The following is a 14,352-nucleotide window of genomic DNA, read 5'->3' on the forward strand; positions in this document are numbered from 1 at the left end:
GTCCCACTTGGGTCCAATCGCTCGTCACGAGTCTCTGGCCAAGAACCTTTACCAGGCTATCTGAGGCACAAAATGAGAAACAAGGACGACAAACTGAAAGAAAACAAGCTGGTTACCGCAAAGAAAGTGGATAAGGTAGTACGAATCATGCAGAAAATTTCCATTCTCTGTACATAATAGCGGATAGAACGAATGAAAGAATACGAGGCTAAAGGGGAATGAATGAACAATTGCCATTTGGCTGCCAATGGGACTGGTCCCCGGCACGAAAGTTTGACCAGTGGGTTGGGCCGAGCATGAGCGAAAGAGAGAAAAGCTGTCAAAACCCTCGATGTCGATCAGGAACGGATGTCTAACCGGTTATGCCGATTTGCTTCCTCGGCGGGTCAAATTCCCCTTCCATCCCGTCTGTTGAAACTTCCACGGACAAAACTATTAATCATGATTAGTCAAACGAACTGGACCTCATGTGGTTGCCTAGAAGGCCGACTACTTCATGAATATGAGTCCTGATAGTCTCATGAAGTGACCTGCAGCGGACGGCGATCACCATGGCGATCCAATGCAGCTGCTGACTCGCAACCAACCACAGACACAGGAAGGATGCACAAACAGTTCACCAGATGTCTCACTTGAACTGGCAGTACAGATCGTGTGGCATGTCTAACCAGGACCACAACGGCTGTCAGATACCCTGTTCTTACGATTGACTCCTATGAGCCTGGTTGATGGAACGCGGTGCGCAAAAAGGCTACTCCACTGAACCACTCTATACCCTAAGTCGGTAGGACTAATACTCTTATCCGTCTCCACTACTGGCACAACACGTCGGCAAATCCTGCCCAGATGGTACTGGTTCCAACAAAGGGTCAGTTTCATATTTGCCGACGCGGCGAACGGCAGTACGGGATGGATTTGTTTTAGATACTATTATCCACAACATTCCCCGAGAAAGAAAGTTGGGCGGAGTGCTCCGCGTGGTGCAGAACGAACGGGAGGCGTTCAATGTGCCCGACTTCCGAGGGGGAAAAAAAAAAGAAAAAGAAAAAAAAAAGAAAGATAAGAATTATTCGCTGCTATTTGCTGTGGATGAACCCATCAACCTTAAGATTTGCACCGCCATCAAGCGCCGCAGCAAGCTTGATCATGTTCTGGAGCTGAAAGGCTTTAACGGCACTTGTTCGGCATTCTTAGGGTTACAAGTACGTACTCCGGATGAAAGCTGGACAAGCCTTGGCACGCAAGATCGGGGACCACTGGGTCCTTTGTGGTCCCTTTTACTACTATGTATTATGTTACATAGCCTTTTTCCACACGGCGTTCGTGGTTGAAATTCTTCCGCTGACCGATAGGCTGACTGATCCAAAAAGCTCGGAAGCAGTATAGATCGACCTAACATGAGCTCGGTTGCATGACCACCATCTCCATGGGGCTCCATGGGACATTTTCTGGATTTATCTGGCCAATGAAGGCTCAACTTCCGGGATTTAATTCCGCGGCTCCTTCGAAAGCTTTTTTCCTCTTGAGCCACGACGGATTCTCTTGCAGTGCATTGTTCTCCCAGTCAAGCTCGAATTGTGGCTGGTTCATGGGCATCAACATGACTGGTTTACAAAAGTCTGGAGGCAGGAAAAGGAGCGAAATCGATAGAATCAGATTAATATATTTCTCACCAATTAACTCGAAGAGCTAAGGAATTAAAGTCGGTCTTTATTTCGCCCGAAAGTCCCGACGAGACATCATCATGACTTATCTACGGATACATCATGAGTGGAGAAGAGGGAAGAAAGAGAGAAAAAAAAAACAAACCCAAAACAGAAAAAAAAAAAAGAAATAAAATAAAATAAAATAAAAAAGTGAGAGAGAGAGAAGAGCCAAAATAATGTAACGAAAGTCCGGGACATAAGGTGGCTGAAGATGAATTGAGCGCCAGTTCTTCTTGGCTTTTCTGCATAAGAGGAAGAAAAGCAAAGACCACCATTTATTCTCTTTTTCCCTTCTTTTTACTTTTTCGTTTTTCTGTTCCGTAACCCTTAGTCTGGTATTGGCATTTTTTTTTTATTTTAAATTTAGTCTTGGGACCCCCTTTTTCTTTATGTTTTATTTATTATTATTATTATTATTTTTTTTGACTTTTTAACTTATGAATCATCTTATGCTCCCCAAGGCCAAAGCCGCACATACCAACCCTGAGCCACTAGTGAGATAGCGTTGGGTCTCTGCCCCATAGTATGGGTCCCCGTTTTATCTGCTCACATCTAAAGTCTTTCCGGTGCCCCAGACTGTCGGAGGGGGAATCAGATGGTTCCTGCAATGACAGACAAGTTGACTACATTGGTGTATCAAAGAAGCAAGGAGGTTCTACTTGCCGGAGTAGGGCGAAGCAAAGGGTGGAATATATTAAAATAGAATTTACAGAAAACAAAAAAGAAAAGAAAAACGGCCGCGTCAAATTCGAATTGAACTGGACTTCACATGGGGTGGATAGATAGAGAGCTGAGCTATGCAGGACAGTCTTCTTGATTCAGCCATGATGCATGGCGTATCGTCGGCCATGAGTGATCTGCTGATTCTCCATCGTCAGAGACCCTCTAAAATTGGCAATCATTCGATAGAAAGGACTAGTAGAAGATCGGTGGGAGAGCCGGAGAGGAGTCTTGGGAATTTAGTGTTAGATTATAGTATAGGATTAGTGTGTATAGTGTCATCCTGAATCTTTGGAACTCAAGATGGTTTGGGTTTCCAATTAGGGCAATCGAGGCGGTTGGTGAAGTCATTGTCATCCTTTCTCTTTAAAAAAAAAAAGAAAATTATGGTAAATATTCTTTTTTGAATATTGTTTTTTATTTTATTTTGATTTCCATTCTTCTTCGATCCTCTCCTTCTAGACACACACTAGTGATCCTTGGATTTGACTTTCTTGACTCTCCCCCCATCAGTCTCACTAATGCTATTTCATCTCCATTCCTCCTGTTGACCGGAACCATTTTGGTTGTTCTTGATGTCTCCAGCGGAGTCACGATTCCACTTCATCCATCGTTCCACTTCCTTTCCTTCCGTTTGTCCATCCTTCTCGAAGACGCTTGTTTCAACTTCCTCCCCCTTTTTTTCGCTTCGGCATTAGATATATAATCAACAATTTTTTTTTATATATATTTTTTATTAATCATTAATACTATCCTTCCGCCCTCTCAACGAAAATCCTCCGCGTCTGGATGATGAGAGTGGCCAGAGTCCCCATCCTGCGGTGCCGACATGCTCTGAGCTGATCAGGTCATTTCTCTTCATGCCGATCTCGTCAACATCAACTCGATTGATAGCGTGGATGCAACTCACCTGGCCTCGGTCACTATGGCAAACTCACTCCCGCCATCTCAGACACCCTTAAACAATTTCCTCTTGCATCCGTCACAGCACCTGAACGAGCCATCGGCGCTCTCCGCCTACTCCATTCTAGGTCCCGGTCAATATCCGGAGAGTGTCGCCTTGTGGCATAACCCTCCTACCCAACCCCCCTCGCAGTCGGGGTTGTCAGTAACTGCCCCGCCTGCCTCGTTTGCGTCTGTTCCGAAATCACAGTCGCTGCTGCAGCCCATCCCAGATCATAAAAAGCACAAGCGCACCAGAAGTGGTTGTTTCACATGCCGAGCCCGTCGGATCAAATGCGATGAGACTCGTCCCGTCTGTGACAGATGCCGGAAGGGAAATCGCGACTGTGTCTATCCCACCCCGGGCACAAGCGGCTCTATGGCCTCGGCCGGATCCCGGTCCGGAAGTAAGTCCAAGGCACCTCGGCCCCAGTCGCGCGGCAGTGATTCATCTAGCCATGTGGAAGCGGACGACGTACACATCCTGGAACCCATAGCAGATGAGGACGAGGAAGAAGAAAGCAGTGTGGCCTCTAGTTCACGTTTATCGCCCTCCGCGGTTCCGAGTGGGGCCAGAACGAAGCTCGAGCTTCGCAACAAACGTAGCGCGCAATCTTTAGCCAGACGCAAAGCGAAGCAACAGTCACTCGCAGTTCTAGCTGCCTCTGAAACTTCGGGATCTTATAGGGAGGCGAGCAGCTCGCCATCGACCGAGGCGTCGTTGAGGCTCGATTCGTCAAGTGTGCGGTCGGTCAGTGTCGGCCTGAACCCTTATGAATCCATCACAGTTCCCAACACCGCCCATCTACCGGAAGATGTGCGCTTCTATCTCAGTTTCCATCAAGGGTATATGACGCCACGCCATTACTTCATGAGGGGTGATAGCGACCGGTTCATCCATCAGAGTATCATCGAATTAGCTCTGCAATATGACCCCCTTCTCTATGCCGTCGTTGGATTTGCTGCCTACCATCATTGCATTCAAACCGGCAAGGGGAAGCTTTATACATTTCTCAAGTATTACAACATGGCTTTGAAATTGTTGCGGAAATCGTTAGCGTCGAGCGAAGAGCACTCGGAGGCGACACTGATCACCGTTTTGGTTCTCACAACCTTCGAAGTAGGTTTCACCGCAATAGTACCGCCATTATCATCCTTTCTCCCTTTTCCGCCCATCACCTGCCGCTAAAGTACCTTCTTCTCAAACGGACAGAAGCTAATTTGGAATCCACCAGGAATTCGTCGGTGACTGGGTGAACCTGATCGACCACCACCAAGCTGCCCATGCACTGATGCGCGAGCTCTTGAGCCCCAAATCCATTATCACAAACGAGCTCCATGGTCAGATATTTCCTTGGTACGCTCGATTTGACGTGGTGGCGGGAATATTGGCCGGAAATGAAATGGTCCTGGGCCGGGAGTGGTACATCGCGAAAGAAGACTACGATGCTCAACAGGCCACCAAATACCCAGGGAACGCAGACAAGCAGCTTAACTTAGCCGCGTCGATTAATCGTCGCTTCGGGCTAGAAATGGCGTCGTTGTATGCCAAACTGTCGCGTGGGATGATTCCTATTGACGAATTTATCATTCAAAACGACCAACTGGGTCAGACCCTCGAAAGAATGCGGGAAATCCTGGAGAAGTTCCACAATTCGGAGTACGCTGTCTGGCAGTACCCAGACAGACAACCTTTGACGGAGGATGACATTGTTGACCCTTATATCCCTGGCGGCATGTATCGGGGCCCACTGTGGGATGTGAATGTGGCGTGGATTGATTACTATTCCACTAAAACCATGTTTAAGTATCAATCCCTGCTCTCTGTGAGACAATCGTCGCCATCAGAGTTGCAACACTTGGCTCTGGAGCAGTGTCGACTGATCGAGGCCATCGAGAGGTGGCCGGAGAAGGAAAATGGATATATGTTTACTTATAAGAACAGTATTGGGATGGCGTGTTTGTTTGCCCCTAAAGACAGTAAACATGCCATGTGGGGCCGAAAAAGGCTTGCGCTGTTGGAGCGTAACGGGTAAGTTTTTCTGATCTTTCTTGCCCCTTGGACACAACATGTACCACTGAAACCAGATATCTGACCATGCATTGTGCTGTAGGTATGTGATGGCCCCGAAGTTCCGGCAGCTATTGGCCACCGTATGGCAATCGCCAGAGACCGACCACTGGTGGCTCCCTAACGACGAAGGGTATCCGGATATCATCCGAGAGGTGCGGTCTATGACAGAGGAGCGTTCAAATAACCCGCGTGATAACTTCCGCGAGAGTGTTCGCAATATGAGGTCACTGTTCTGGAACATCAGCATGGATGACTCCTCGAGCTCGAGTGGTTCGTCTCCTTTGGGACAAGAAGACCGATAAGCAGGGCCACGGACCCGAAGCTTGTACAACTACAATAACACATTCGAATGCTATGAGCTCACCCTTGAGTCCACTGTGAATTGTGGCTCCTTCATCTCGAAGACCCTCAGATGGCTCTGTAGAGCACACCCTTCAAAACGCGACCACGACTGGTACTTCGCCATATCCCATTATAATCCACCGTTTCTGGATATTCTCGCTTAGCTTCCACGGTGTGGAGGTTCCCATACTTGGGAGGATGAACCCCATCCTAGCAAAACCCCCCCTTGATCTGATGATGGGATGAGATGTCTTTTCCTTAATCTCTTCACTTGTTTTGCTTTTATTAATCCATATACCCATTGAGCGACGTTTTATATTCGTCCATGACATACATTCTAGTATTATCTTTTTATGTACGATCTTGAAGATGATGGGAACAAACCAAAGAAAGGTCATTAAAGTAATATTATAATTTGAGACGCCGCGCTATCGACAGAAAGGAATACGGGGACAATCGCTTATTGATGGATTTCATACCATTTACTCGCATCTGCATACAGATATACATGAGACATATATACCCAATTGAAGCATGATTGCATGAACCTGTCTACATTCAGTAGACAATGATATTAATCTACCATGAGTTCCTTTGAGTTTTGATATCGTCGTACAATGTCCAGCTGTAGTACAAGTTTTACATAGGTTCGGCAGACGAAGTAACAACAAGGTCACCCAGCGTCAGACAATTAATTCCCTTATCGACAACAAGCATAAATGCAGTGTCAAGACCGAACCCTCACCTCCTGAGCTGGTACAACCGTCTCCAATCCACCCGCCAATTCCCCCAACCCGTCCTCCCCATTCACATCTTCACCCCACGGCAAAGAATCAACATCGACCTCCCAACCAAGTAAACACCTTAACACCACCCCCGCCCCAGCTTTACTCATCACCTCATTCATCTCCTTGCACCGTTCATCGCAAACACACTCAATACACCCCTTCGGCGTAATACACTGACAAGCCTCGATCCTCGCCACCGCACGTCGAAGAAGTACATCGACGAACTCGAACGCTTTCCCTGCGATCCCAGACCCGCAAGACCCGCCCTTCGCGTCGTAGAAAGTTAACCGTGCGGGTCGTTGGCGAGCCGGAGGTCGCAGGATATTCTGAATATTCTCTTTCTCCCTACTTCGGGCCTCGACGGCGACTCGTAGATTCTTGCCTAGCTCCTTCTTCGCGACTTTGCATTCTGTTCGCACGTCGCCCGGAGAGGATATGACGAATGTAGGGAGTAGAGAGAGGACGGCGTGTTCGGCAGCATGTATGGCAGCAGCGATGTTGAGGTGTCTTGATTCGAGAATTTCGAGAGCCCGTTTAGGCACATCGAGCCACATGCCTTTTGTAAGGATGTCAATGGGCGGGTTATCAACCGCCACGGCGTCGAGGACGCGGCCCCGTTTATCGATCTTGAAGAAGCCGTAGACGACGGCGTGGATGCGCACGGCGCCGTAGAAGGCGCGCGAGGTCGTCGTCGGGCTGATCTGTCGGATGGTGTCGGTTTCGATGGGGTCGATGTCTGTGTAATCGCGTTGCATGGTGTTCCAGTCGACGTGGACGCGGACGACGCGCGCAAACCGGCTGTCTGGGTTGAGTTCCTTGACGAGGTAGGTTTGGCCCTGGTGGAGGAAGATGCCGCCTTCGTAGATGGTGAAGAATGCGCGCGAGGCTTCGACTTCTTCGAGGACGATGTTTCGGGCGTTGGTTGTGTCGATGACGGCGAAGTGCTGGTCTTCGGTGTCGCGGATGGAGACGCAGCGGGATGGTTGTGGACGGAATCGTTCGTGGCAGTGGTAGAAGCCTAGGGCGTCTTTTGTGAGGCGTGTGGCGGCGAATTCGGGGAGTTGTTGGCCGAAGTAGATGCTGTCTTCGTTGGGGCGGATGGGCATCTCGAATGCGGCGCATTGGATGTGGCCTTCGAGGATGAGTTCGTTGGCTAGATCTACCTGCAGCTCGCAGTTGGGTTTGGTGAAGAGTTCTTCTGGGTTTTTCATGTAGTATTGGTCTGTGGGGTATCTGTCTCCGACGAGCACGGAGAGAGAATCCTTGTTCCTGCGTCCGGCCCGGCCGCTCTGTTGGCGTAGGTTGGAGATGGAATACGGGAAGCCGAGCGTGATGACAGCATCCAGAGAGCCGATATCGACGCCCAGCTCGAGGGCATTGGTTGCCACGATCCCCATTAGCTTGCCCTCGAACATCTCCTTTTCGATTTTCCGTCGATCTTGGGGACTATATCCGCCTCGATAGCCCATGACCAAGTTACCGATCTCTGGTCTGTCGAGGTTTTGGAACTCGGCACGCACGGCCTGTAATAGGACTTCGCACAGCTTTCGTATCCTACAGAATGCTATCACTCTTGCGCCCCTCAGAATTAGCTGGCAGAACAGTCGTGCGGTTTCAGCGACGCTGTCTCCACGTCCTGAAGTAGGGTCGCCGGGGTCTTTGAAGGGTGTGTTCCAGCATATGAACTCTTTTCGGCCAGAGGGGGAGCCGTCAAAGTCTATTAGTTTGACGTCTTCGACGCCGAAGATTGCCTTCATGTGGTCTTCCGGGTTTGCCACGGTAGCTGAGCATGAGATAAACCGGACATGGCGGTTCCCTACAGCTGCACATATCCTGCGTAGTCGCCGCATGACGAACGCAACATGGGATCCGAATAAACCGTTATAGACGTGTAGTTCGTCGACCACGACAAATTTCAGGTTTTTAAGGAATGTACGCCAGGCGCTCTCCTGCGGTAAGACTGTGATATGTAGCATATCTGGGTTCGTAAAAATGATTCGCGCCTCGTCACGAATTATATTACGGTTCTCCATTGGTGTGTCGCCATCGAATGTTTCGACCATGGTATGTTGCAAACCCTCCATGTACTGCAGTAGATCTTTCATACTGCGTCTCTGGTCCTGGGCCAATGCCTTCGTGGGAAATATATACAACCCCCGGCTATCATGATCATTTTCCAGCTCATGTAACATCGGAACCTGGTATATCAACGATTTACCAGAACTGGTAGAGGTAGAAACAATGACGTTGTGCCCCTCGTACAGATGATTGATTGCTTCCGCCTGGTGAGAATAGAACTGCGTAATACCCCGTGTGTTATACAAGGCATTGACGAGATTCTGGGAAAGTTTAAACGCCAACTCTCCGTGAATAGCAGGCTGAGCATCGATCACCCTATGGCCCTCTGGCACGATCTGTGCTGTATACCAATCCATCTCACGGATATCCGCAATAATCTCTGACATGGATTTGCGTTCCTTGGGAATCTGCTGTGGCGGAGCTTTCCTTACAGGAACTGCATCTCCATCATCGGGAAGCACAGGAACCCAAGCATCCTTGTCCCGTTCGAGTTTCTCAACTGGATCAGAACCATCATCTTCACACTGTACTAAGAAAGCATCAACCGCGTCTGAGAACTTTTTATTCCGCTTCTCGATTAAGGCGAGCATCTGCTTCTGACTGTAGACTGGCATTTTCAGATCTTCATCCTTCAACTTGCGCATGGGTTTTGTGTCCTCCCCGGGCTTGGATCGTTGATTTTCCCTTTTCAAATCACCATCTATGAACTCGAATAACAGAGCCTTAGTCTGTGAAGGTGGCTCCAAATTACCATCGCCACCGTTATCAAGCTCATACCTCCCATGTCGACCATAAGTCTCCGCCATCTCCTTATCCCCGACTGTCATCACTTCCAACTTCGCCTCATCAACATACTCAAACCGTACTGCCCGCGGTACAAGAACCCTCACCCGCGCAATCTCCTCAACCGTCAATTCCTCGCCCATCTGCGCCTGAACCGCCTTCTTGATATTCTCAAACGTCGTGGCGAAGTGCTTCCGCGTACAGCAGAACGTGTATACTATATTCAGGGCGCGGTGCGTATGTGACAGTTTCTTGAATGGGTCTGGCCATGGTGCAGATGGAGTGCGTTTTGGTGGCGCCGTTACTTTAGGTTTGGGACCCTTTTTTGCGGTCTTCTTGGATGCCGGGTTTCCTTTGGGTGTGTCAGAGACATTGTCGGCTGTGGATGTTGTTGATGAGTCTGGAGGAGTTAGACCCTGGGCTTTTTTGCGTCGCTTGGCTTTGGTTGGTTGTTCTGGGGTTATGGTTGTTGATGCGCCATCTTGGTCTAGGGGGCTATCTTCGACAGATGATTTCTTCCTCTTTGATACCGAGTTGGAACGGTTTGTCTGAGGTTTGGCACCGGTCATTTTGGTGCTACATTGTGAAGTTTTCAATGTTCCTGGATGGAGGTATGGAGATTTGGGTCGGAGAAAGCACGGGATCCACGGTCTGGAGGTGACGAGACGCGGTGTCACGTGGAGATAAGGATCTAATGTCACTGGATTGGGGATAGTGGGTGTTTGGATCTATAAAATCGAGTACTCTCTTTAAGAAATACGCTTGTTAGCCAAGGCCCATACTACGGTAGAAATAGATAAGAATCATCGGATCTGTAGACTCTATTTATGCATGTAGGTCATCTTGCTGCATGCATGGCCCAGACCCACTCAAAATACGAAAGCGGTCTGCCTCTGAAGTTGAATGTACTACTACATACTTCGTGGTTATAAACATTTAGAGAAAGGGCTTGCAGTTCTTCACTAAGTTCAAGATTCCCAATATGCGGAAGCACCTCATACCCGAAATCTACACTCAAAGTGAGAATTCCATCCTCAAGAAGGGTGATTCTAAGCTACCTATTAAAAGACCGGCTGGTGAACTTCCCCGAATGGAATCAGCCCTCAGCCAGTGGATACCGCGTAACTCGCCATGTTACTGGAGTGCCATGGCCCGGAGGTCAGGAAAAAACCGTTCTGAGTCATCATGATTGAGGCCGGGCATGCAGAGAACTTCCTGCACCACGCCCGGAAGGCCCTTGTAGACCTGGACATGGAAATTGTGCCTATTGATATTCCTAGTGATATCTATCGATTTCTTTGACGTCCGAATCCTAACTGGACTCACTTCTACAGTGGTACATATGAGATCTAACCCATCACTCCGAAAAGATTCAGCCGTTGCCCAATTTACAGAGCACTGGCATGCATATCTCCCACGAACATGCCGAGCTAAACTGTGCATTAGCTGGTTCAAGCGAGATTCAACGGTTCCATCGTGATGTGGCCCGGCTCCGATCTTGCGTTTTTTGATATGCTCAGTACTCTCCAGTGGGAAGATTTCACTATAGAGTACCATTCTAGCAATCGGCTCAGTTTCTTAGATAGCGGGGTTTCAGATTGTGAATCCTCTGTCGAGGAGCAACTAACAGCCTATCGGAACCTTAAGATGGTGAACAAATTGCCTTAACCCGGATATTAAAAGGCCGATAGAAGCCAACGAAATGAGAAATGAAAGAAAAGCCAAAAGGAAATGACACTCCCCCCTTGTTGCCATGACCTGTACACTACTATGCCCTTCCACAGACTTGAAATATAAGGGATTCTGGTCTTTCGGTGCAGATACACCTTAATAGTCCATGACTCAATATTGTCCGAATGGCCGAGGCCTTTATGGTTAATCTCTTCCGATCCTCCTTTGTCGGTCCTTAGAATATAGTTATCTTAAAGTTGGGTTAGGGTATGCCAAGCTTTCTCGTGTCTCATATGCAAGGGCCTGTGGAATGGTTGCTTGGTGACAGAGGTGGATGTTTATTCTAGGTGACCGGCGGCCCCGAGGGCTTTCAAGTATGGCCCATAGCATGACCATGCAGAAGACCATATCGCCTATATGAAGGAAGATAGCATTACTTATTCATTGATGTGGAACATGATTATGCATACGTTGGGTTGAATATAACTAACCACTATAATAAAAGGGAATACAAGAAAAGAAGGTAAAAGAAGCATACAGGTATTGATACTTTAACCTGCCCTCGCCCTCTGTCGTTTCCACGTATGTCTCCTCGAGCTAATTTACCCCGTGGCGATCAGAACCTTGGGTTGAAATGATTGATGGATGTATTAAAGAAATAAGATAACTGTACAAAACGAATGCAGTGGGTGTATATTCAAAGTTGAGAAAGGAAAAAAGTGTATGTCGAATGAGACCCCAGTGCCAGCCAATGTAGAGCCACGCCCATGGCTCCATCCAACACTCCTGTCAATACAGACTCCTCGTAACAAATGCAAAATGCCAACCCATCTTAACCTACTACTGTAAGGATGTAGACGCTCACCTTTTGAACCGAAGGGCTCTTATGTGCGACAGCCACGTTCCAAAACATTGGTATCCGGGTAGTTGTCCCCTGAGGACTGATCCCTATATAATGGGCTTACTGGTGCTCTAGTAGATCACTGACAATGTGATAGAGCTCCTTAGCAAGATCCTCGCTTGGCATCTACATTTTGTTAACATCTTGTCCATGTAGAGATCTAGCACGTGCAGATATAACTTACCCTCAGTAAGGTAGGAACCGATCGGCCTTCTTCCAGACTTGCGAGGTGGATCTGCTTGGACTTGGGTTCGTTGCCTGACGCATCACCAACCTTCATGCCCTTGAAAAGGGGTGTGTTTAGCATTACACGTAGAACACCGTCGGCGCGCATGATCAAGCGAGCAGCCTTCTTGTCCTCTTTGCCATCGGTAGCCTTAACATTGACCTTGAATGTGCCAATTCCACGCTCCTTCCACTCTCCATTTGAGAATTGGAAGAGTTTTGCCTTGCTTGAGAAGTACGTTTTCTCTCCTTCTTCTCCTGTCTGGACTGTTTCGTGAATGTGGTTAGCGGGATCTTTTAGAGAAATTGGGATGGGACGACGTACTCGGTCGTTCAAAAAACCTTTCATCTGTCTTATCCTCCTCGAATTCTCCAGGAGCAGTATCGGCTTCCTTCTCCTTCTCCTTTTCTTCTTCTTCTTCGTCCTCTTCTGCCCCAAACGGTTTACTCTTGCTAGAACTGCCGAGAATACCGGCGCCCCCTGGTGCAGCGAAGCTAGTGAGACCGCCCTTCAAACCGGCAGCCCCAAATCCACCGCTGAACCCAGAGAATCCGGAACCCAAAGATGCAAAACCGGAGGTGCTAGCAGCGCCCGCGAATCCGGTAGCGGCTGGTTTAGTAGCTTCAGTAGTAGTTGCCGACTTAAAGACGGATGTGTTGGAGCCTCCTATGGCGCCAAAAGGTGACTGCTCTGAGCTAGCAAAAGCGGCCAGGCTCGAAGCAGCGAATGCAGATGAGGATGTGGCAACCGGCTTCGAGGTTTCTTCCTTGGGCTTCGAGGCACCAAGCGAGCCGAAAGGCGAAACAGCAGATGTGTTTGCAAATGCGCTCTTAAGAGGGGCCGATCCTCTTTCCTGGGAAGCGTCCCTGTGTCGCTTCTTCTCAGGCTCCCCTGCAGTTGTCGTGGAGGCGCCATTTTCTGCAGAGGTCTTGTTGTCCTCGACGGTGCTTTCGGCCTTTGGCTCATCCTTATCCAGTTGGTCTCGGCTTCTCTTCTTCTTTGGGCTCAGGATTTTTCTGGCGATGTTCGTGGTCTGTGTCTGCTCACCCTCTGCCTCGGGCGCGTTTAACGAAGTAATGTTCTCATCCTCCTCAGCCTTGGAGTCGCGTGACCTCTTCCGCCTATGACCGTTTTCCTCGTCTAGATTCTCGGGTTGGTCCTCGTCGAACGATCGCTTCCTACCTCTGCTGCTCGAACGGCTATTTTCACCGTCTTGTTGTTGTTCAGTGGAAGCGCCGGTTGTCGAAGCGTTCGGGGCCGAGGTGATGGATGTCTCCTTTAGCTTGTGACGGACAGGGCGCTCAGCGTTGTCGTTATCGGACGCTTGAGAATCATCCGCAGTGGCTGTGGGCTGTTAGACAAAACACACCAGCTCCCCGAGACTCGACAGCCGCAGAAGGGACGGACTTCAAATTTTTTACGTACCTCTAGTGTCCATTGGGTCCACGCGGGCATCATCTGTGCGATCACCACGTCAGTTTTCCAGGCGACACTTCTGCAGAACGGTGTAATGTACCCTTCACCCCAACATCATCTCCTGAGTCAGTGGCCATGTCGTATACTCTTCGGTTCTCTCTATAGAACTTGCAGCGGAGGTCGACGAAGAGAGGTTTGCACGATTTAACGAATGTGGGATGACTACCCGAGCTAAAAGGTCGCTCCTCAGCTATATGATCGACGTGGGGACGTCGATCTGATCAGGTGGTAGGTACTGTGGTGGTCGCTAGAGAATATCTGGTAGAAGAAGGAGTCCAAGGTGCCGGGTTCTAACGGTCTCTGTCGAAAAGCGATCGAATGAGGCAGAGATCCAACTAGTGGGAGGTGTGCAGGTCGAGAAGCGGCCGATTCGCACCAACGAACGGGTGACGACAAACTGCTTTGTTGTCGTCGGCAGTCGTCCGGTCACCGCCCCGCAGTAGCCTTACTAGTCAGTTTATCTCTCGGCACGCTTTTAATCTGATAGAACAACCACAAGAACACCAATAGGTCGAGGATAAGAAACATTCTCAATTGGATATCTTAGCATGCAATAATCTAATACACTTAAGGAAACAGACAAAGCACAGCTTCAAGGCACAACGGTGGAATAAAAAGGAAAATAAATAAAGTGATAAGTAGAT

At 48.8% G+C, this 14,352-nt stretch overlaps 3 protein-coding genes across 3 annotated transcripts; 1 reads left to right on the plus strand and 2 right to left on the minus strand.

Annotated features, from left to right (window-relative positions):
• Nucleotides 1-4,395: 4,395 nt before the first annotated feature.
• Nucleotides 4,396-5,404, plus strand: AO090011000547 (uncharacterized protein; the record flags this gene model as incomplete). The annotated part of the gene is made up of 2 exons (XM_001826112.3): nucleotides 4,396-4,488; nucleotides 4,604-5,404. 2 exons carry the CDS (start codon nucleotides 4,396-4,398, stop codon nucleotides 5,402-5,404), a joined length of 894 nt encoding a protein of 297 aa, XP_001826164.3.
• Nucleotides 5,405-6,511: 1,107 nt separating this feature from the next.
• AO090011000548 (ATP-dependent 3'-5' DNA helicase) lies at nucleotides 6,512-10,003 on the minus strand (the record flags this gene model as incomplete). Its single annotated transcript, XM_023233000.1, has 1 exon — nucleotides 6,512-10,003. The coding sequence occupies one exon, from the start codon at nucleotides 10,001-10,003 to the stop codon at nucleotides 6,512-6,514; it is 3,492 nt and encodes a 1,163-aa protein (XP_023093545.1).
• Nucleotides 10,004-11,966: 1,963 nt separating this feature from the next.
• Nucleotides 11,967-13,785, minus strand: AO090011000549 (uncharacterized protein; the record flags this gene model as incomplete). Its single annotated transcript, XM_023233001.1, has 5 exons — nucleotides 11,967-12,053; nucleotides 12,191-12,366; nucleotides 12,557-13,576; nucleotides 13,658-13,690; nucleotides 13,749-13,785. 5 exons carry the CDS (start codon nucleotides 13,783-13,785, stop codon nucleotides 11,967-11,969), a joined length of 1,353 nt encoding a protein of 450 aa, XP_023093546.1.
• Between the last annotated feature and the right edge of the window lie 567 nt (nucleotides 13,786-14,352).

This window comes from Aspergillus oryzae, chromosome 7 (assembly GCF_000184455.2).
Source record: "Aspergillus oryzae RIB40 DNA, chromosome 7".
Taxonomy (NCBI): Eukaryota; Fungi; Ascomycota; class Eurotiomycetes; order Eurotiales; family Aspergillaceae; genus Aspergillus; species Aspergillus oryzae.